General features: G+C 36.5%; 1 protein-coding gene across 2 annotated transcripts in view; it reads right to left on the reverse strand.

Moving 5' to 3' along the window:
• The window catches only part of CADPS2 (Ca++-dependent secretion activator 2), a 571,469-nt gene that overhangs the window by 20,843 nt on the left and 535,568 nt on the right, over nucleotides 1–15,058 (reverse strand). For both annotated transcript variants that reach the window (XM_011937408.1, XM_011937407.1), the window contains one exon: nucleotides 6,313–6,420. In XM_011937408.1, the coding sequence (XP_011792798.1) occupies nucleotides 6,313–6,420 (108 nt within the window). The remainder of the gene's footprint in view (nucleotides 1–6,312; nucleotides 6,421–15,058) is intronic.

Here is a 15,058-nt window from a genome sequence, read left to right on the forward strand (position 1 = left end):
CCGGCTGAAATCCTGTTTCTACTAAAAATATAAAAATTAGCCAGGCATAGTGATGCATGCCTGTAGTTCCAGCTACTCCGGAGCTGAGGCAAGAGAATCATTTTAACCTGGAAATGGAGGTTGCAGTGAGCCAAGATTGCACCACTACACTCCAGCTGCAGTGACAAGAGCCAAACTCCATCTAAAAAAAGAAAAAAGTTCTGGGCATTTCCCCCTTTCTTAAAATTTGGGAGTCCAGAGGCAAACAAGAGCATGTAAGTGCAAAATCAGTTTCATTTTGAGAAGCACATTCAGTTATAATATTTTCATTATTTTCTTTTTATCTTACAGTAATAGGCTACTGAATCCATTTATATGGTATAGGTCAATTTTACTTAAAATGTTTAATTTAGAGTTTCTTTGCTGGAAAATAAGCATTCTTTTCACAGAAAGCCCTGGGAAATTAATCCTTTATAAAATGCTGTTTGGATGAATATAACTGATTAACTGTCATTTAAAGAATCACTTTAAATTTTACAAGACATCATAACATTAAAAAAATCTTGTGGAGATGAAACTCCTCCACAATTAAACATTTAATCAATTTATAACAAAGAGCAGGTTTAATCTGCATGATTTACCAATTAAATATTGTACCCTGATGTGTCTTCAGCATCATGAGAGCTAAAATGAGATAGTTCCCAAGGGATTCAAGGTGGGCAGTGCCCAATAAATGCACAATGGTTTAGAGAGTTAGGTAGGTTTAGTGTCTATCTGGGAAAATAAGATGTGCTTCAGTCAACTCTCAATTGCCTCCACATTTCAACATTCTTGAACCTCAGAAAATGACAAGAGAAATGCTGTTGTGGTCATTACTACAGATGTCAGTTTTGACTTCTGAAACATCACTACTTTCCAGCCCAGAGAGCCAAAGCTCTGAAGAAATGTACCGGCATCTCTGCTGGCACATGTATACCCATGTGTGTGGCTTGTGCTACATGTTCTAAAACCTAAGAGAGCGAGCAGCCACTCTGCCTGGGAAGAAACATCAGAGTAGGCATTAAACATGGAATTGAAGAATTAGAAAATCTTTGTCATGCGTTTTATATTGGGATCAGGTTGAAGGTGGTTTTGATTTGATAAAAATTTTAAAAAGACTGCTGACAATGATGTCTTATGTGTGTTTTTTTTTTTTTAAAAAAAAGGACATTGGGGTAAGAGAGCCTCAAAGCAGAAAAACTTTCTTTTGGTATATCATGATCTTTCCTACTACAGGATAACTTCTTTCAGGTTTTCTTACCCAATAAGTCACTTTTTTTTAAATTGGAAAAGTAAATGTAGCATGTAGATTATAAACTTAGCATGTGCCTCAGTGGCCATGTGAGAGGCAGAGATACCCTCTGTTTAAAACATCCTGGTCACCTGGAAACACTGAGCCTGAATACAGATTATATGTATTGCAACTTTTAAAAAAAATTTGGATTTCAGACCCACAGTGATAGATATACACAATGTCATATATAGCGCAGCTATTTTTATAGATAGATTTTCTTTTCTATTAATCTACTGCACATGCTACTGCTTCTTAGGTGGGACACTTTGTTTTCACCTGGCCATCACAAAATAACTTAGAAATTACTATCCTGAAGTACAAGATCCTTTACTCAACCAGCCCAGTAATTTCTGTCATCATTGCTAACATTAAAATTGGTTTAAAATCTGGAAGAGTTTCAGAAATCATCTGGAGTTCCAGACCAACATCTTTAGTTTACATGTACTAAGTAAACTGAGTCTTACACAGATGGCATAACTTTTTCAAACTCAACCAGATATTTAATGGCAGAACTGTGGTTGGAGCTCAAGTTTCTGCATTCTCAGAACAGAGCTTTTCCCATAACACTTCAAATTTTGTAAGTCAGAGGTAAGGTAGATACAGCATAGATTTTGAAACTTGAGAAATACAATTTCAAAGTTTAACTCAACAATCCACAAATCACTTATCTTCTCTGAGTGGGAGATCATTTTAACCTAAAAACAGGAATAAAATGGGATTGACGGGATCTAGCCTAGGAGCTTGGAAATGATACAGGTGAAGCACCTAGCACATTTCCTGGAACAAGGAGGTGGCCAGGGAATGGTAGTGGTGAAAGCTACGGCTATTATTTTGATAGTTTGAAAAGATTAAGGATGTACCTTAAACAAACTTAGTTTTCTCTGTTAACATCATGGACCTGCTATAATGTATTTATACTTTTAAAAAATTATTTCTGTTTTGAGCAAAAAGTGTTTTGTAAATCTGACTACTTAGGAAGTGAATATAATGCCTTCACATTTGTCCTAATATTAGCTTTTGTGACCCTCAAAGGATACTTTTAATTTTAATATTTCAAGATTTGATGTAAAAATTGAAGATTATACTATTTATGATCTTTAAGGTAATGCACATTTTATTCATTTCCTCTTTCATACTTTGACATTAATGACTTGTTATTGGAGATGGGAATGATAGCAGCAGTGTAGAATGCTCCAGAAGTAGATTTTGTGTGGTACATGGCTGTGTAGGTTGTACACTGAAAACTCTTGAAGACATCATTCTCTTTCCTAAAAAATTGGGCACAAATCTAGGGCAATGTTATGTTTTTGGTCTTAAGCAATAGCACCTTATTTAAACCAAACCCTGGGGTATTTCATCACAAAAATAAGGAACAATCGAGATATTTAAATGACCAAAAAGTTATAGAGGTCAGGGATACTGTGAGTAGTTAGTTACTACACTCAGGGAAAGTTCCACAAACTTTTTAACATAGCCGTATCACCTGCAAAGACTATTTAGTAAAACATGCTTTCCAAAAATGTTGGGGGCAGGGTGAATATGGTTTGCAGACTAATTGTTTTATATAAAAGTAGTGTTATGTGTGGTATTTCCAAAACTAAGTGAATTTCCTGAAGAGTTTAAGCCCTCATGTTGCATGACCCAGAAACTGTAGCCCTTGTTTTCTTATCTGGGTTGGTTAAAACCACTAAGTTTTAACTCATTATAATACGTGTGTAACCATGTTTTCACTTGCATTTGAAGTTAACAAGATCCATTTACTTACTTATATAGGAAATACTCTAATTGGAATAGCAAAAGTTTGTCGTGATGCCTGAATGAAATTATTCTCTTCAATCTTTATCTGTAATAGGCTAAGGTTGCTAACAGTATTTATAGGGTCATTATTTTCAACTGTTTTTTGACACCTAACAATATTATTTTAGGCTCTAGCCAAGTGGATTTCCAATAATTATATAATGTCTCTCAGTAATGATCTGTTGCTTAAGATACACATCCTACTTTACCTTTTAACACGTACTTGATAACCTCTCATTTTCTAACTGTAATTGACGCAAATTCAGTCTTGGCTAATTAGGGGCTTTTAGATCCCCTCATACATGTTATTCTTGATGACAAATCAACAGAATTAGGGTCTATTTTTATTTTTAAATAAAGTAATTAAAAATGTGCAATTTAAAATATTAGAATGTTTAAAGACATTACAATTATTTTACAAATAACAAGTCCAGTGTTCTACCGGGGATATTCAAAATACAAAACCTTCACAACCAAAACAGAATGGTTGCTTATTAAGGGTTACTTTTAGACCCACAGCCATGTCAGATGCTTAGGTATTGAATGAAAGTATATAGCTGGGCGCGGTGGCTCAAGCCTGTAATCACAGCACTTTGGGAGGCCGAGACGGGCAGATCACGAGGTCAGGAGATCGAGACCATCCTGGCTAACACGGTGAAACCCCGTCTCTACTAAAAAATACAAAAAACTAGCCGGGCGAGGTGGCGGGCGCCTGTAGCCCCAGCTACTCGGGAGGCTGAGGCAGGAGAATGGCGTGAACCCGGGAGGCGGAGCTTGCAGTGAGCTGAGATCCGGCCACTGCACTCCAGCCCGGGCGGCAGAGCGAGACTCCGTCTCAAAAAAAAAAGTAAGTATATATAACAAGGGCAATTAAACTAGTGTCATATTTTAATGTTGGCCTCCTTAGAGCCACTTTAGTTCCCTCTGTCTGTTATTGTTGCCACAAAGAAAGTCTTCCAAAGAACTTCAGTGAATGAAGAGGAGTTGGAAGTAGAGAATAACTTCAAGGAGAAAAAACTACCTTTATAATGAACTGATGGCGAGAATGGATTGCAGTAAATAGGTCACGAAGTCAAAAAACTGAAGAAGTTCAGAAGGTTCACCTACTCCCCTTGACAAATCTATCTACAATGGTCTACTTATAGAATGGCTTTAACTTTTCAGCATAGAAGATGTGCTTTAGCTATTCTAAGAAGAAACATAATGGGAATAACGTCAACTCAATTTCCCTCTTCTGTTCAACAGTTTTGAAAATCACCACATTAACAGAAAAAGTAAAAGAGAACTTGGAAATGGAACATATGCTTGTAAATTCAGAGGAATACCAAATGGAAGCAGAATTTGCTAATATGGTTTCAGTATTTTGTAAAAGAGCCAGCTGGATGGATAATTTTTCTACCCCTGCAGGGCATCAAAGCTTTTAGAAAATCATTTTTTTCACACATATTAACACTTAGCTTATTAAAACAGGTGATACTTTTTATTGTAAGATGGCCTGAGTAAACGGTAGAAACAGAAAACATGAAAGATAAGATTCATTTTGACCACGCAAACTGACAGTGAACACTGACACGAGAGACCATAGCAGAGAGGATGGCGTAGCAGGACCTTCTGTAACTGCCACAGCTGAAGTGTCACCATGAAGCCCGTGAATTGTTGTTACGAAAACATTTGCAGTAACTTGCATAATTAAATGAAACTGCCAGAAAAGCATTTCTAAAATGCAGAGAAGATGTACATAAACAAATAAGCTTCAAAGCAAATATTACATTTAGGAATCTGTATTGCGGTGAATTATGCAAAGTTATGTCACAAGCAAAGTATCATTTCCTTTGAACTGACTGTAAAATAATTACAAATGAATGACATTGTTATTTAAATTGACTGCTCTCTTAGTCTCCTTTACAGATACTGAATAAATGAAATGTGATGATCACAGCATACAAAACCACAATCCTCATTTCTAGGCATTGTCATGCCTAAATGAAGACCTTAGTAGTACTGATAAAACTGTAATATTGCATATTTAGCATACATTAGTACTTTATATCCAGATAAAAATGTTCAACAGCAGAGTGGCAGATATTGGCTTTACTGTAGTTTATTTGTTTAACTGTAGAATATCATATTGATTTAAAACATCTTATAGTAGGGACCACATCCATTAGAACATGATTCGGTTTATGGAATGCTACAAAAGGCAAGTGAAAAGATGCTGAACACCATGGTAAAATTATTATTATCTAGCTTGTTATAACTAACCTCAGGTTTTTGAGACTCATTCTAATGGTGACAATTTTCATGTAGAAAAGGAAGCTAATTAAGGCTTCCATCAGCTGTCAAAATAAGTATAAAAATTATCAACGATGTTAGCTGCAAATGAAGAGGAGTTGGAAATGGGGAATAACTTCAAGGAGAAAAATCTTCTACCTTTATAATGAACTGATGGCAAGAATGGATTGCAGTAAATAGGTAACCAAGACAAAAAACTGAAGATGTTCAGAAGGCACCCCGCTGGCTCCCCTGGCCCACACACCAAAAAATATATCTTTGATGGTCTATTTCTAGAATGGCTTCAACTTTTTATTTTTTTATTTAGTCATTTTTTGAGACCAAGTCTCACTCTGTCACCCAGGCTGGAGTGCAGTGGAGCAACCTTTGCTCACTGCAACCCCCGCCTTCCAGGCTCAAGCGATTCTTGTGCCTCAGCCTCTCGAGTAGCTGGGATTACAGGCATCCATCACTACACCCAGTTATGCCTCTTTTTTTTTTTTTTTTTTTTTTTTTTTTTTTGAGACCAAGTCTCACTCTGTCACCCAGGCTGGAGTGCAGTGGAGCAACCTTTGCTCACTGCAACCCCCGCCTTCCAGGCTCAAGCGATTCTTGTGCCTCAGCCTCTCGAGTAGCTGGGATTACAGGCATCCATCACTACACCCAGTTAATTTTTAGTAGAGACAGGGTTTTCCCATGTTGGCCAGGCTGGTCTCGAACTCCTGCCCTCAAGTGATCCACTGGTCTCAGTCTCCTAAAATGCTGGGATTACAGGCATGAGCCACCACGCCTGGCTGGCTTCAACTTTTTAGTATAGAAGATAAAAGATCACAAAAAGGAGAGTAGGCTTTGCAAACATAGCATCAAAATTCAACTTTTCTCTTTGCAGTTTATCTATGGTGTCAGCATACCTTGCAAGGGAAGTTACTTACATCAAATAACTTTTCTATATACATTTCCTCATTGACCTTTTCTCGAAGAATATCTTGGTTTTGCCGAACAAACATAATATAGGTGTCTGCCAGATCCATTCCTGGTTTCTGTTGTGAAGGAAAAGCAGGGGGAACAAAATAACATCAGGTCTCAATTGTGAAATTATTAATCACACCCTGAAATATAATTTTAAAAATTACAGTCATAACATGAGCTTAAGACTAAACCAACAGTGAGCATCTTCAATACATTCTATAATTAAAGCAAATAAAAGTTTATTACTGATGTTCACAACTTGAGATCAAATTGAAAATAGAGAGTTGTAAATCTGTAGATATCTTTTTTGTTTGTTTGTTAAATGGCTATCTTGAAAGGCCAGTATGTCAAGCAGTATACATGAACAAATTTTTCCAAAAATTTTCCATGTGTAATTATAATTTATCAATTGCAAATACAATTTACTTTGCATCATCTCTGGCTGGCTTATCAATAATATTTAAAAATGTGTGAGTACCATGGCTCATGCCTATAATCCCAGCACTCTGAAAGGCTGAGGCAGGTGGATTGCTTGGGTCCAGGAGTTCAAGACCAGCCTGGTCAACATGGACCAGCCTGGTCAACATGGTGAAACCTCCTCTCCACAAAAAATAAAAAAAAAAATAGCTGGGCGTGGTGGTGTGCGCCTGCAGCTCCAGCTAGCTAGGAGGCTGAGGAGGAAGAATTGCTTGAGCCTGGGTGGTTGAGGTTGCAGTGAGCTGTGATCGTGCCACTGTACTCTAGCCTGGGCAACAGAGCCAGACCCTGTCTCAAACAAACAAATGAAACAAAATAAAACCAAACCAAAAACTGTTAGCTTTCCTTAGGGTGCCTCTCTCACCTATTATGGGTGTTCAAGGAATACAAACTAAATTTTTTTATTAAGCTGAGTAAATTATGAGGAAGATATTGGGATAAATATTTAATATATTACAAAATGAAATATAAAATATCTTGTGGATTATCCATTGCTTCTACTCAATATATACCAATATTATCTGAACAATTTATTTCCTTTTAGAAATGTGGTAAGAGTATCAATGAACTAGTTTCCTATGTAGAGCCAAAGATGTGGATTAAATACCTTTCCAAAGTTATCTAACATTTGGTGTCTTCTAATAGTAGAGGAGGTAATACAATTTCTCCTTGCTACAGATGCTACAAAATCAGTACTAGGAAGGGATAGAAGCCTGCATGGCTGCTAAAGACTTTTTCTTCTTGATTTATATTTAGCTCTTTCTTGAACTTCATGTAGCTGGACTAGATAATGAAAATGCTTACTTGTGCCATCTACACCTGGGGTTGGTTCCTAATCTGTATTGAGTTATTGATTAGCGTATGACATTAATAAGAACAAAATGATAAATATCTATCATTATGCAGATCTGCTACCAGTTAGATAGGTAGATCTATTAGATTAGGTAGATCCATCTACCTAATGATAGATAGGTAGAACTGATGCCCAAATAAGTCAGTTAGCTTTGCATCATTTCATATTCACAGAACACATCTATAACCTTTGTCAGCAGACTCATTTGCAAAAGTAAATATTATAAGAAAATTAGGTGAAAAAGGATATGGGCCATTTAACTATTACCATTGCTGGAAAAAACAACTCAAGGTACGCATGTGAGTGATGCTAGGACAGTGGTCACATCTCCCTAAATGAAAGAGAGTTCTGCCGGGCGCGGTGGCTCAAGCCTGTAATCCCAGAACTTTGGGAGGCCGAGACGGGCAGATCACGAGGTCAGGAGATCGAGACCATCCTGGCTAACACTGTGAAACCCCATCTCTACTAAAAAATACAAAAAACTAGCCGGGCGCGGTGGCGGGCCCCCGTAGTTCCAGCTACTCGGGAGGCTCGGGAGGCTGAGGCAGGAGAATGGCGTAAACCCGGGAGGCGGAGCTTGCAGTGAGCTGAGATCTGGCCACTGCACTCCAGCCTGGGCAACAGAGCGAGACTCTGTCTCAAAAAAAAAAAAAAAAAAAAAGAAAGAGAGTTCTTGCCATTTTTTTGGAGGGGTCATATTTATATAACATAATAAAATTGCCCATCTCTTAACCAATATATAGTATACGCAATGAGCATGTCTTATTTATTCCATTTATAAAAAATAATTTGATTTTTTGTTACAAAGTTATTTCTGTGCAATAAGAATTACTGCAATTTCTTACTGCTCTTATATGTAGCCTAAAGGTCAATATATACCACATAAATTCAAGGATCCTTTCAACATCACCCTGATACAACATTAGCTGTAACTTGAAATAACTATATAAATGTCTTTACTGGTCTTTCCTTTAATAGCACTCATACACAATGTTGGCAATCTATTTTCAAACTAATGGAGGCAACTTATCAAATTCATTCCTTCACTATTCCAATAATTCTCATGAGCAATGTTTGAAAGTTTAAACAATTACAAAGATAGTCAATAAAAAAGCTAAACTGTTTTCTTCTTTGGGGCAGGGGAGATTATACATTAATTTTTCCAGTGAAGAGGCAGGGTAATTTGTACAAAGATTATACTATTAATACTTGAAGGAGGCTGGGCGCAGTGGCTCATGCCCTGCAATCCCAGCACTTTGGGAGGCCGAGGCTGGTGGATCAAGAGGTAAGGACATGGAGATCATCCTGGCTAATATGGTGAAGCCCCAAACCCCGTCTCTATAAAAAAAATTAGCTGGGTGTGGTGGCTTGCACTTGTAGTCCCAGCTACTTGGGAGACTGAGGCAGGAGAATTGCTTGAACCCAGAGGCAGATGTTGCAGTGAACCGAGATCACACTCCAGCCTGGGTGACAGAGACTCCGTCTCAAAAGAAACAAAACAAAACAAAACAAAAAAACCTTGAAGGAAACTAACTCCTAAGATACATATTTCTTTCTGTGTGCCTCTCAAACTCTGTCAAAACACTGAAAATGAGAACATTCAGAAAACCTACTGCTGCAGAACAAAAATGACATGAGAACGATTTTCAACACACACTAGCAAGTTAGTTCAGTATCTGAGTTTCAGGTAAGTACTCAGAAACAGGATGCTGTAATGTACAAAATACCAAGGTAGTTGGGTACAGCCCAGTTGAATTGGGAGTTGAAGAACAGACAAATGGGAGCCTTGTCTTTACTACTATTTCTCCCCACCCCAACCCCATTTGTGTTTCCATCTTTTAAAGGCCATTGCTTAGACATTCAGTTCAGTCAGTCACTAGAACTATCAGTCTCAGTGGAAACGAAGTTATGGCCAGGGAGACTGAATAATAATGACTTTAAACATTCACCGTAGACACTAGGGTAATTTCTCTTCTGTTTCCTTGATCACTTATAAGATTAGACTATCATGAAACACTGTCCAGGAAGAGTTTATCTTCTGCCATCTAAAACTAACAAACAGTTTACAGTTTAAGCCTGAAAGAAAATGAAATGCTTTTCCCTATTGGCAGATCCAAGGGCTATAATACTGAAATTTCTAAGTTGAGACAGTTCTACAACTTTATAAGGAAAGAAAAATCTCTGGTTGAAGATATGAGGCAAAGCTCATTTAAAAGTTTGTTGTAAAAAATCAAGTGTTTCCTTTTCTTTTTAAAATTGCATTTTCTTCCCTTTTGGCAAATTAAGATCCACTTGCCTAAAAAGCAAACCCAGGATTCTTACATTCTTCACTGGAATTATTTCCTTCTTTATCATTGAGCTGTTTACCTATTCTTGAAACTGTGACATATGGGAATTTCACACCTAGTGAATATATTTTCATGTAGCTTGTGGCATGAGTGTATAATCATTAAAAGAATATACATAAGAGTAACTGCAACAGCTGGTGACATTTACCAATTAGAATTATAGTTCTTTAAAACACTTTATCCTTCATTTGGTGTATGAAGGGTAATTATCTCTGATACATTGCTGAAAAAGATGTAATTTTCCTTTTAAACAGTTTCTACATACAGTACAAATGTGTTTGGATAGAACACATTATCGCTGGTTCAATTCTCCCATGTGCTAAGACTCTGTTTTATTATAGTGGTAAAATTTACACACTGCAAGTCACTGCATCTAATTCCATTAAGTGTTATCTTAAAAGAAAATGAAGTTTAGTGAGAATAATAACAACTAAGTATGATAGTACATTTTTGTGGGTTTTTTTTGGTGTGTAAATGAAAATAATACATATGAGTGCACTGTAAAGACAAACTATAACTACACATTCTGATACAAATGCATGACTACCCAATTATATCAAAAGAGTAGCCTGTTAAACTTCGACAGCTGTGGATTTGGATTAGCTTTTATTAAGAATATTGTATTCTAGAGACCCATATTTAGAAATCTCTTCTAAATTGGTAATCATAGTTTTCTTAATATGAGAAAAATAACAAAAACCATATAGTCAGTATTCTACGTATTAAATGCCTTAGTTCACTACGCACTAACTCTTCCATCTTCTTTATTAAGACAGTAATCTCTAAATCAAAGTAGCAGTTCCTAAATTACTTTTAATCTCATTCAGAAAATAATAGAATTTGTCTAGCACAGTTATAGTAAAAGAACAGAAAAATCTAAAAAAGTCCCTCATGAGCACAAAGGGATCAAGAACTATGGGAGGAAATGAAGTATTTTAAGGCGAGTTCCTCTGACACTGTATAAGTAACCGAATACATCAGTGAGTGAATGAGTTTAAGAAAGGGTGCAGACTCCAGCATTTTTTTTCAAGCATTAATCACTAGTTAACCTAGCAAGATGAACATGCTGTTTAAAAAGAAGAGAAAAGAATTCCTTGTTAATTATATGCTGCAAACGCTCTTGCTTCCTGCTGCTACACCTAATCCCACAGGTGCAAGTCTTCGCTTTCCCTATTCATGGGTAGGTGGGTGCAACACTGCAGTCATTTTTCACGGCAACAGATTTAGATACAGAAGAAGCTGCTTAACCTTCCACTGGAGGTTAACAATACACTACACAAACACTGTCATGGTGCCTATTTAACAAGGAGACAAATTTTTAAATATGCTATTCCAGTCTCAAAGCTTAACTAGAAGCTACAGTGTAATTGACTTAATTTAAAAGTGCACTTCTCATAACCTAGAAAAGCATGCCTTGAAGAAACAATCAAGAGTAGAAGTGTAATATCCTGAGTTATGATTATCTGCATGCTTTGTAAATGAAATACCTGTGTCTGGCCATTCATTACCATTTAAGGAAAAAAGGATCATGTAAGATATAAGACAATAAATAACATGTCTTTGAAATTTGAAATTGTAGTAGGAGCAATTTATATCTCAACTCTGGCATTTAAGAGTCAGTAAAAAATTATAATTGATCATAGAAGATAATTCTACAAACACATAATTTATCTCAGGTATTGTTAAAAACAATATTTTTCTTTCACTGTTTAATATATCTTTTAATGCTCTGGCATTTATCTATTAATTTCTGTATTTTCATATTTGAATAAACATGTTCTGAAACTTTTCAAAAGCATTTGAAGTAGTTTAAATAAGTTACATATTTTCACATACTTAAAAAAGGTTTTTTCATATATTCATGATTATGTTGTAAAAAACCATAGCTTGCCAAGTTTTTACAAAATAGATTTATTATGTTGTATTCCCACAGAAAACCAAAAGGAAATACATAGAGATTACAGAGCCTTCTATTACATTTATGCCAACTTATATATTTAATAAATATGATGGGAAGAGAAACAGTTGATAAAGAGGGAGCTGGATGCAGTGGCTTATGTCTATATTCCCAGTGCTTTGGGAGGCTGAGGTGGAGGATTGCCTGAGGCCAGGGGTTTGAGACCATCCTGGGCAACATAGCAAGACTCTGCCTGTATAAAAAAGTAAAAAATTAGCCAGGCATGGTGTTGCATTCTGTAGTCCCAGCTGCCTGGGAGTCTGAGGTGGGAGGCTGCAGTGAACTATGATCCCACTACTGCCCTCTAGCCTGGGTGACAAAGTAAAACCCTGTCTCTAAAAATAATTTTAAAAGGGGCAGAGAGGAAGACATTTAAACAATAAACAAGTCACAAATATATGCATTTTAAAAATAGATTTTTAAAAACCATGAATGAAAAAAACTCATTGCTATTTAGAAAAATTCCAAACTATTATTTAAAGAATGAAGCAGCCAGTCAACATTTGTTAAATTTAGCAGTGTTCAAAATTCTATTAACATTATTATACATTTAGGTACTTTTGACTCCAAATTGGGAGAAAATTCTAAATTAAAAATAATGACACCCACATCCTTTTGAAAACAGTTTTTAGATTTAGAGCATGTAACATGTGTGTTTTAAGTACGTACATTTCATTCAATCCCACAGTTCTAAGGAGCTGTCCCATTATTGCAGAGTTCTTGCCCTGGATCAGAGTCTTCTGTCTGTTACTTGAGTATAGTTGGTAAAAAGGCAGAATCCTACCTTAATGCTATGAAAGTATCTGATATCAGAATCTATTATAATTAATGCTACTAAAACTTAGGTAGTCATATTACTTTTATTCTTAACAGTCACATGAATGTTTCACACTATTTCTTCTAAGTAGTTACATAATTTATACATTTATAGGTCTAGAAACAGTTATGTAGCATTAGTATGTTACATTTTATTGTATCACTGGGGAAAATCCTTTCAAAGTGAAGTTTCTTTTAAATATTAAAATAAATATTGGATGATAGTTTAAGATATTAGCCTGAACTACTCAAGGAGGCAGGTTAATTTTCAATTGAGATCTATGGGTTTACAATGCCTTCCTCATTTGGGACAAGTATCTTGCTATTTCTGATCTATGGTTAGATCACTAACATCCCAGAGTTTAGAGGAATAGCTGCTAATACAGTAGCACCAAACGCAGAATGTGCTAATGGGTACACTACCTATGAGCTTTATACTATTATATTCATGAGTAGCAATCATACTGGTGATGAAGGTTCTAACATAATGATGATGAAGGTTCTAAATCTCTCAGTTCACTAGCCTTTCCCTCATCTATCTTCAAGTGTGTCAATTAGAAAATACTACATGAAAACCTGAAGAAGTAAAATTAAAATGCTGCATTATTTCATTGTTAGCTTTTAAAGTTTAGATGGACTGGGATGGATTTACTCAGCTCAATTTGGAACCATTCAGATTTTGGCTTAAGTGATGCCTCAGGGTGCTAGAATGCCAGTGTCCGGAGGCAGCTCATGGATTTACCTTACATAAGAGAGAAAAGACAGAAAAGCCAGACGGATAAAACACAAAGGAATAAAGAAGCAAAACATTCATCTGGAAAGCACAACACCCGACCTCCTCCACTTCTAGGCAAGTGAGGCTCTTAATCTGGTCCTGGTGTGCATCCCTCTCACCAGGTGAATATGCCCCAGTGGGCAGGAGCTCCATTCCCCGAGTTCTGTCTGGCTCTCATGCTGATGTAAAGCTCTGAGTATTCAGGTGGTGTTAGTTAAGTAGTAAACAATATCAGAAGCAAGAAAGCAAAAGAAGGAAGAGGGAAAATACTAATGCCACTGAACTGACTGATTATACCCTAAAAGCCACCATTGATATACGCAAAGTGTGTACTATTCTAAAAAGGAACATAAATGAAAAAGTAAAAAGCTAATATTGTTCACTCTGTGGAAGGCAACTAGTTTTTCTTTCGGTAACTGGTCATGTTCTTAATTAGCGAGCAGGAACTAGGGGGTAATGCATGGGAGCCAGAAGCATCATTCCAGGTAGAAATGATAACAATGTATTGCAATAGTGCTTTACATTTACAAAGCATATTCATGTTAATGTGCTCATTGAATTCTGAATTCTCATAAGAACCTACTGAGGGAGGCAGCACAGGGATTATAGGCTGGTACAAAAGTGATTGTGTTTTTTGCCATTAAAATAATGGCAATACTTTTAAATACTATTATCCTCACTGCATGGGTGGGAAAATGGAAGCCCACAGATCAAACAGCTAGATAGGAGCAAGGTGGAAAATGAACTCAGATCCTCGACCCCATATTGAGTCTGTGCAGTTCAGAGGTGGGTAAGAACCACCTTTTGGGGATTTTGAAATGAGAAATCTTTGGCAATTATCATAAAGATGAGAGACTATTTGAGATAATTCCTAATGAAGATAAGAGAGATTAGCCATCTCCTTTATCTTAGGACAGACTGGCAAGATCAGGCACCAGTACGATTAAGCCAATGAAGAGAGACAGTTTCTTCTTCCTTCCTCACTGTTTTGGTCTTTTCTTGGCCACAGTAATCTTTATCGTATCCTCCAAGTCTCTTCAGCTGTTTCACCTTAGTGTCTAGCATAGAGTTGGTATGCAGCGTGTGTGATAATGTTAAAAAGAGCATTTTAAATAGGATTTTTCACATCAACACACATCGTTATACCCCACAATGTCCTGTAACTGGTATGACAATAGAATAAAATTCCAGAATCAGAGTTGGAAAGAACCTTTATTGTCATCTTGTCCTATTTCCCACATAATGCAGAAATCTTCAGTACCACACCTGGCGAATAGTGGTGCGGCTTTTACTATGTCACCTTTGTACATAACTATTTTTTTTTTAAGTTTTGTCTTACACTGATTTCAGTTCTGCTCCCACTCGTTTTTAGTCATTGTTCCTAGTCCTATCTTCTTGACTGATACAGGCTTAGGCTGTTCCTTTTTCCAAACAGGAGCCCTTTACATATTGATCAGGGCTATCTTATATCTTAGATTTTTTT

The sequence above is a fragment of the Colobus angolensis genome, unplaced genomic scaffold (genome assembly GCF_000951035.1).
Source record: "Colobus angolensis palliatus isolate OR3802 unplaced genomic scaffold, Cang.pa_1.0 Scaffold163, whole genome shotgun sequence".
In the NCBI taxonomy this organism is placed as follows: Eukaryota; Metazoa; Chordata; class Mammalia; order Primates; family Cercopithecidae; genus Colobus; species Colobus angolensis.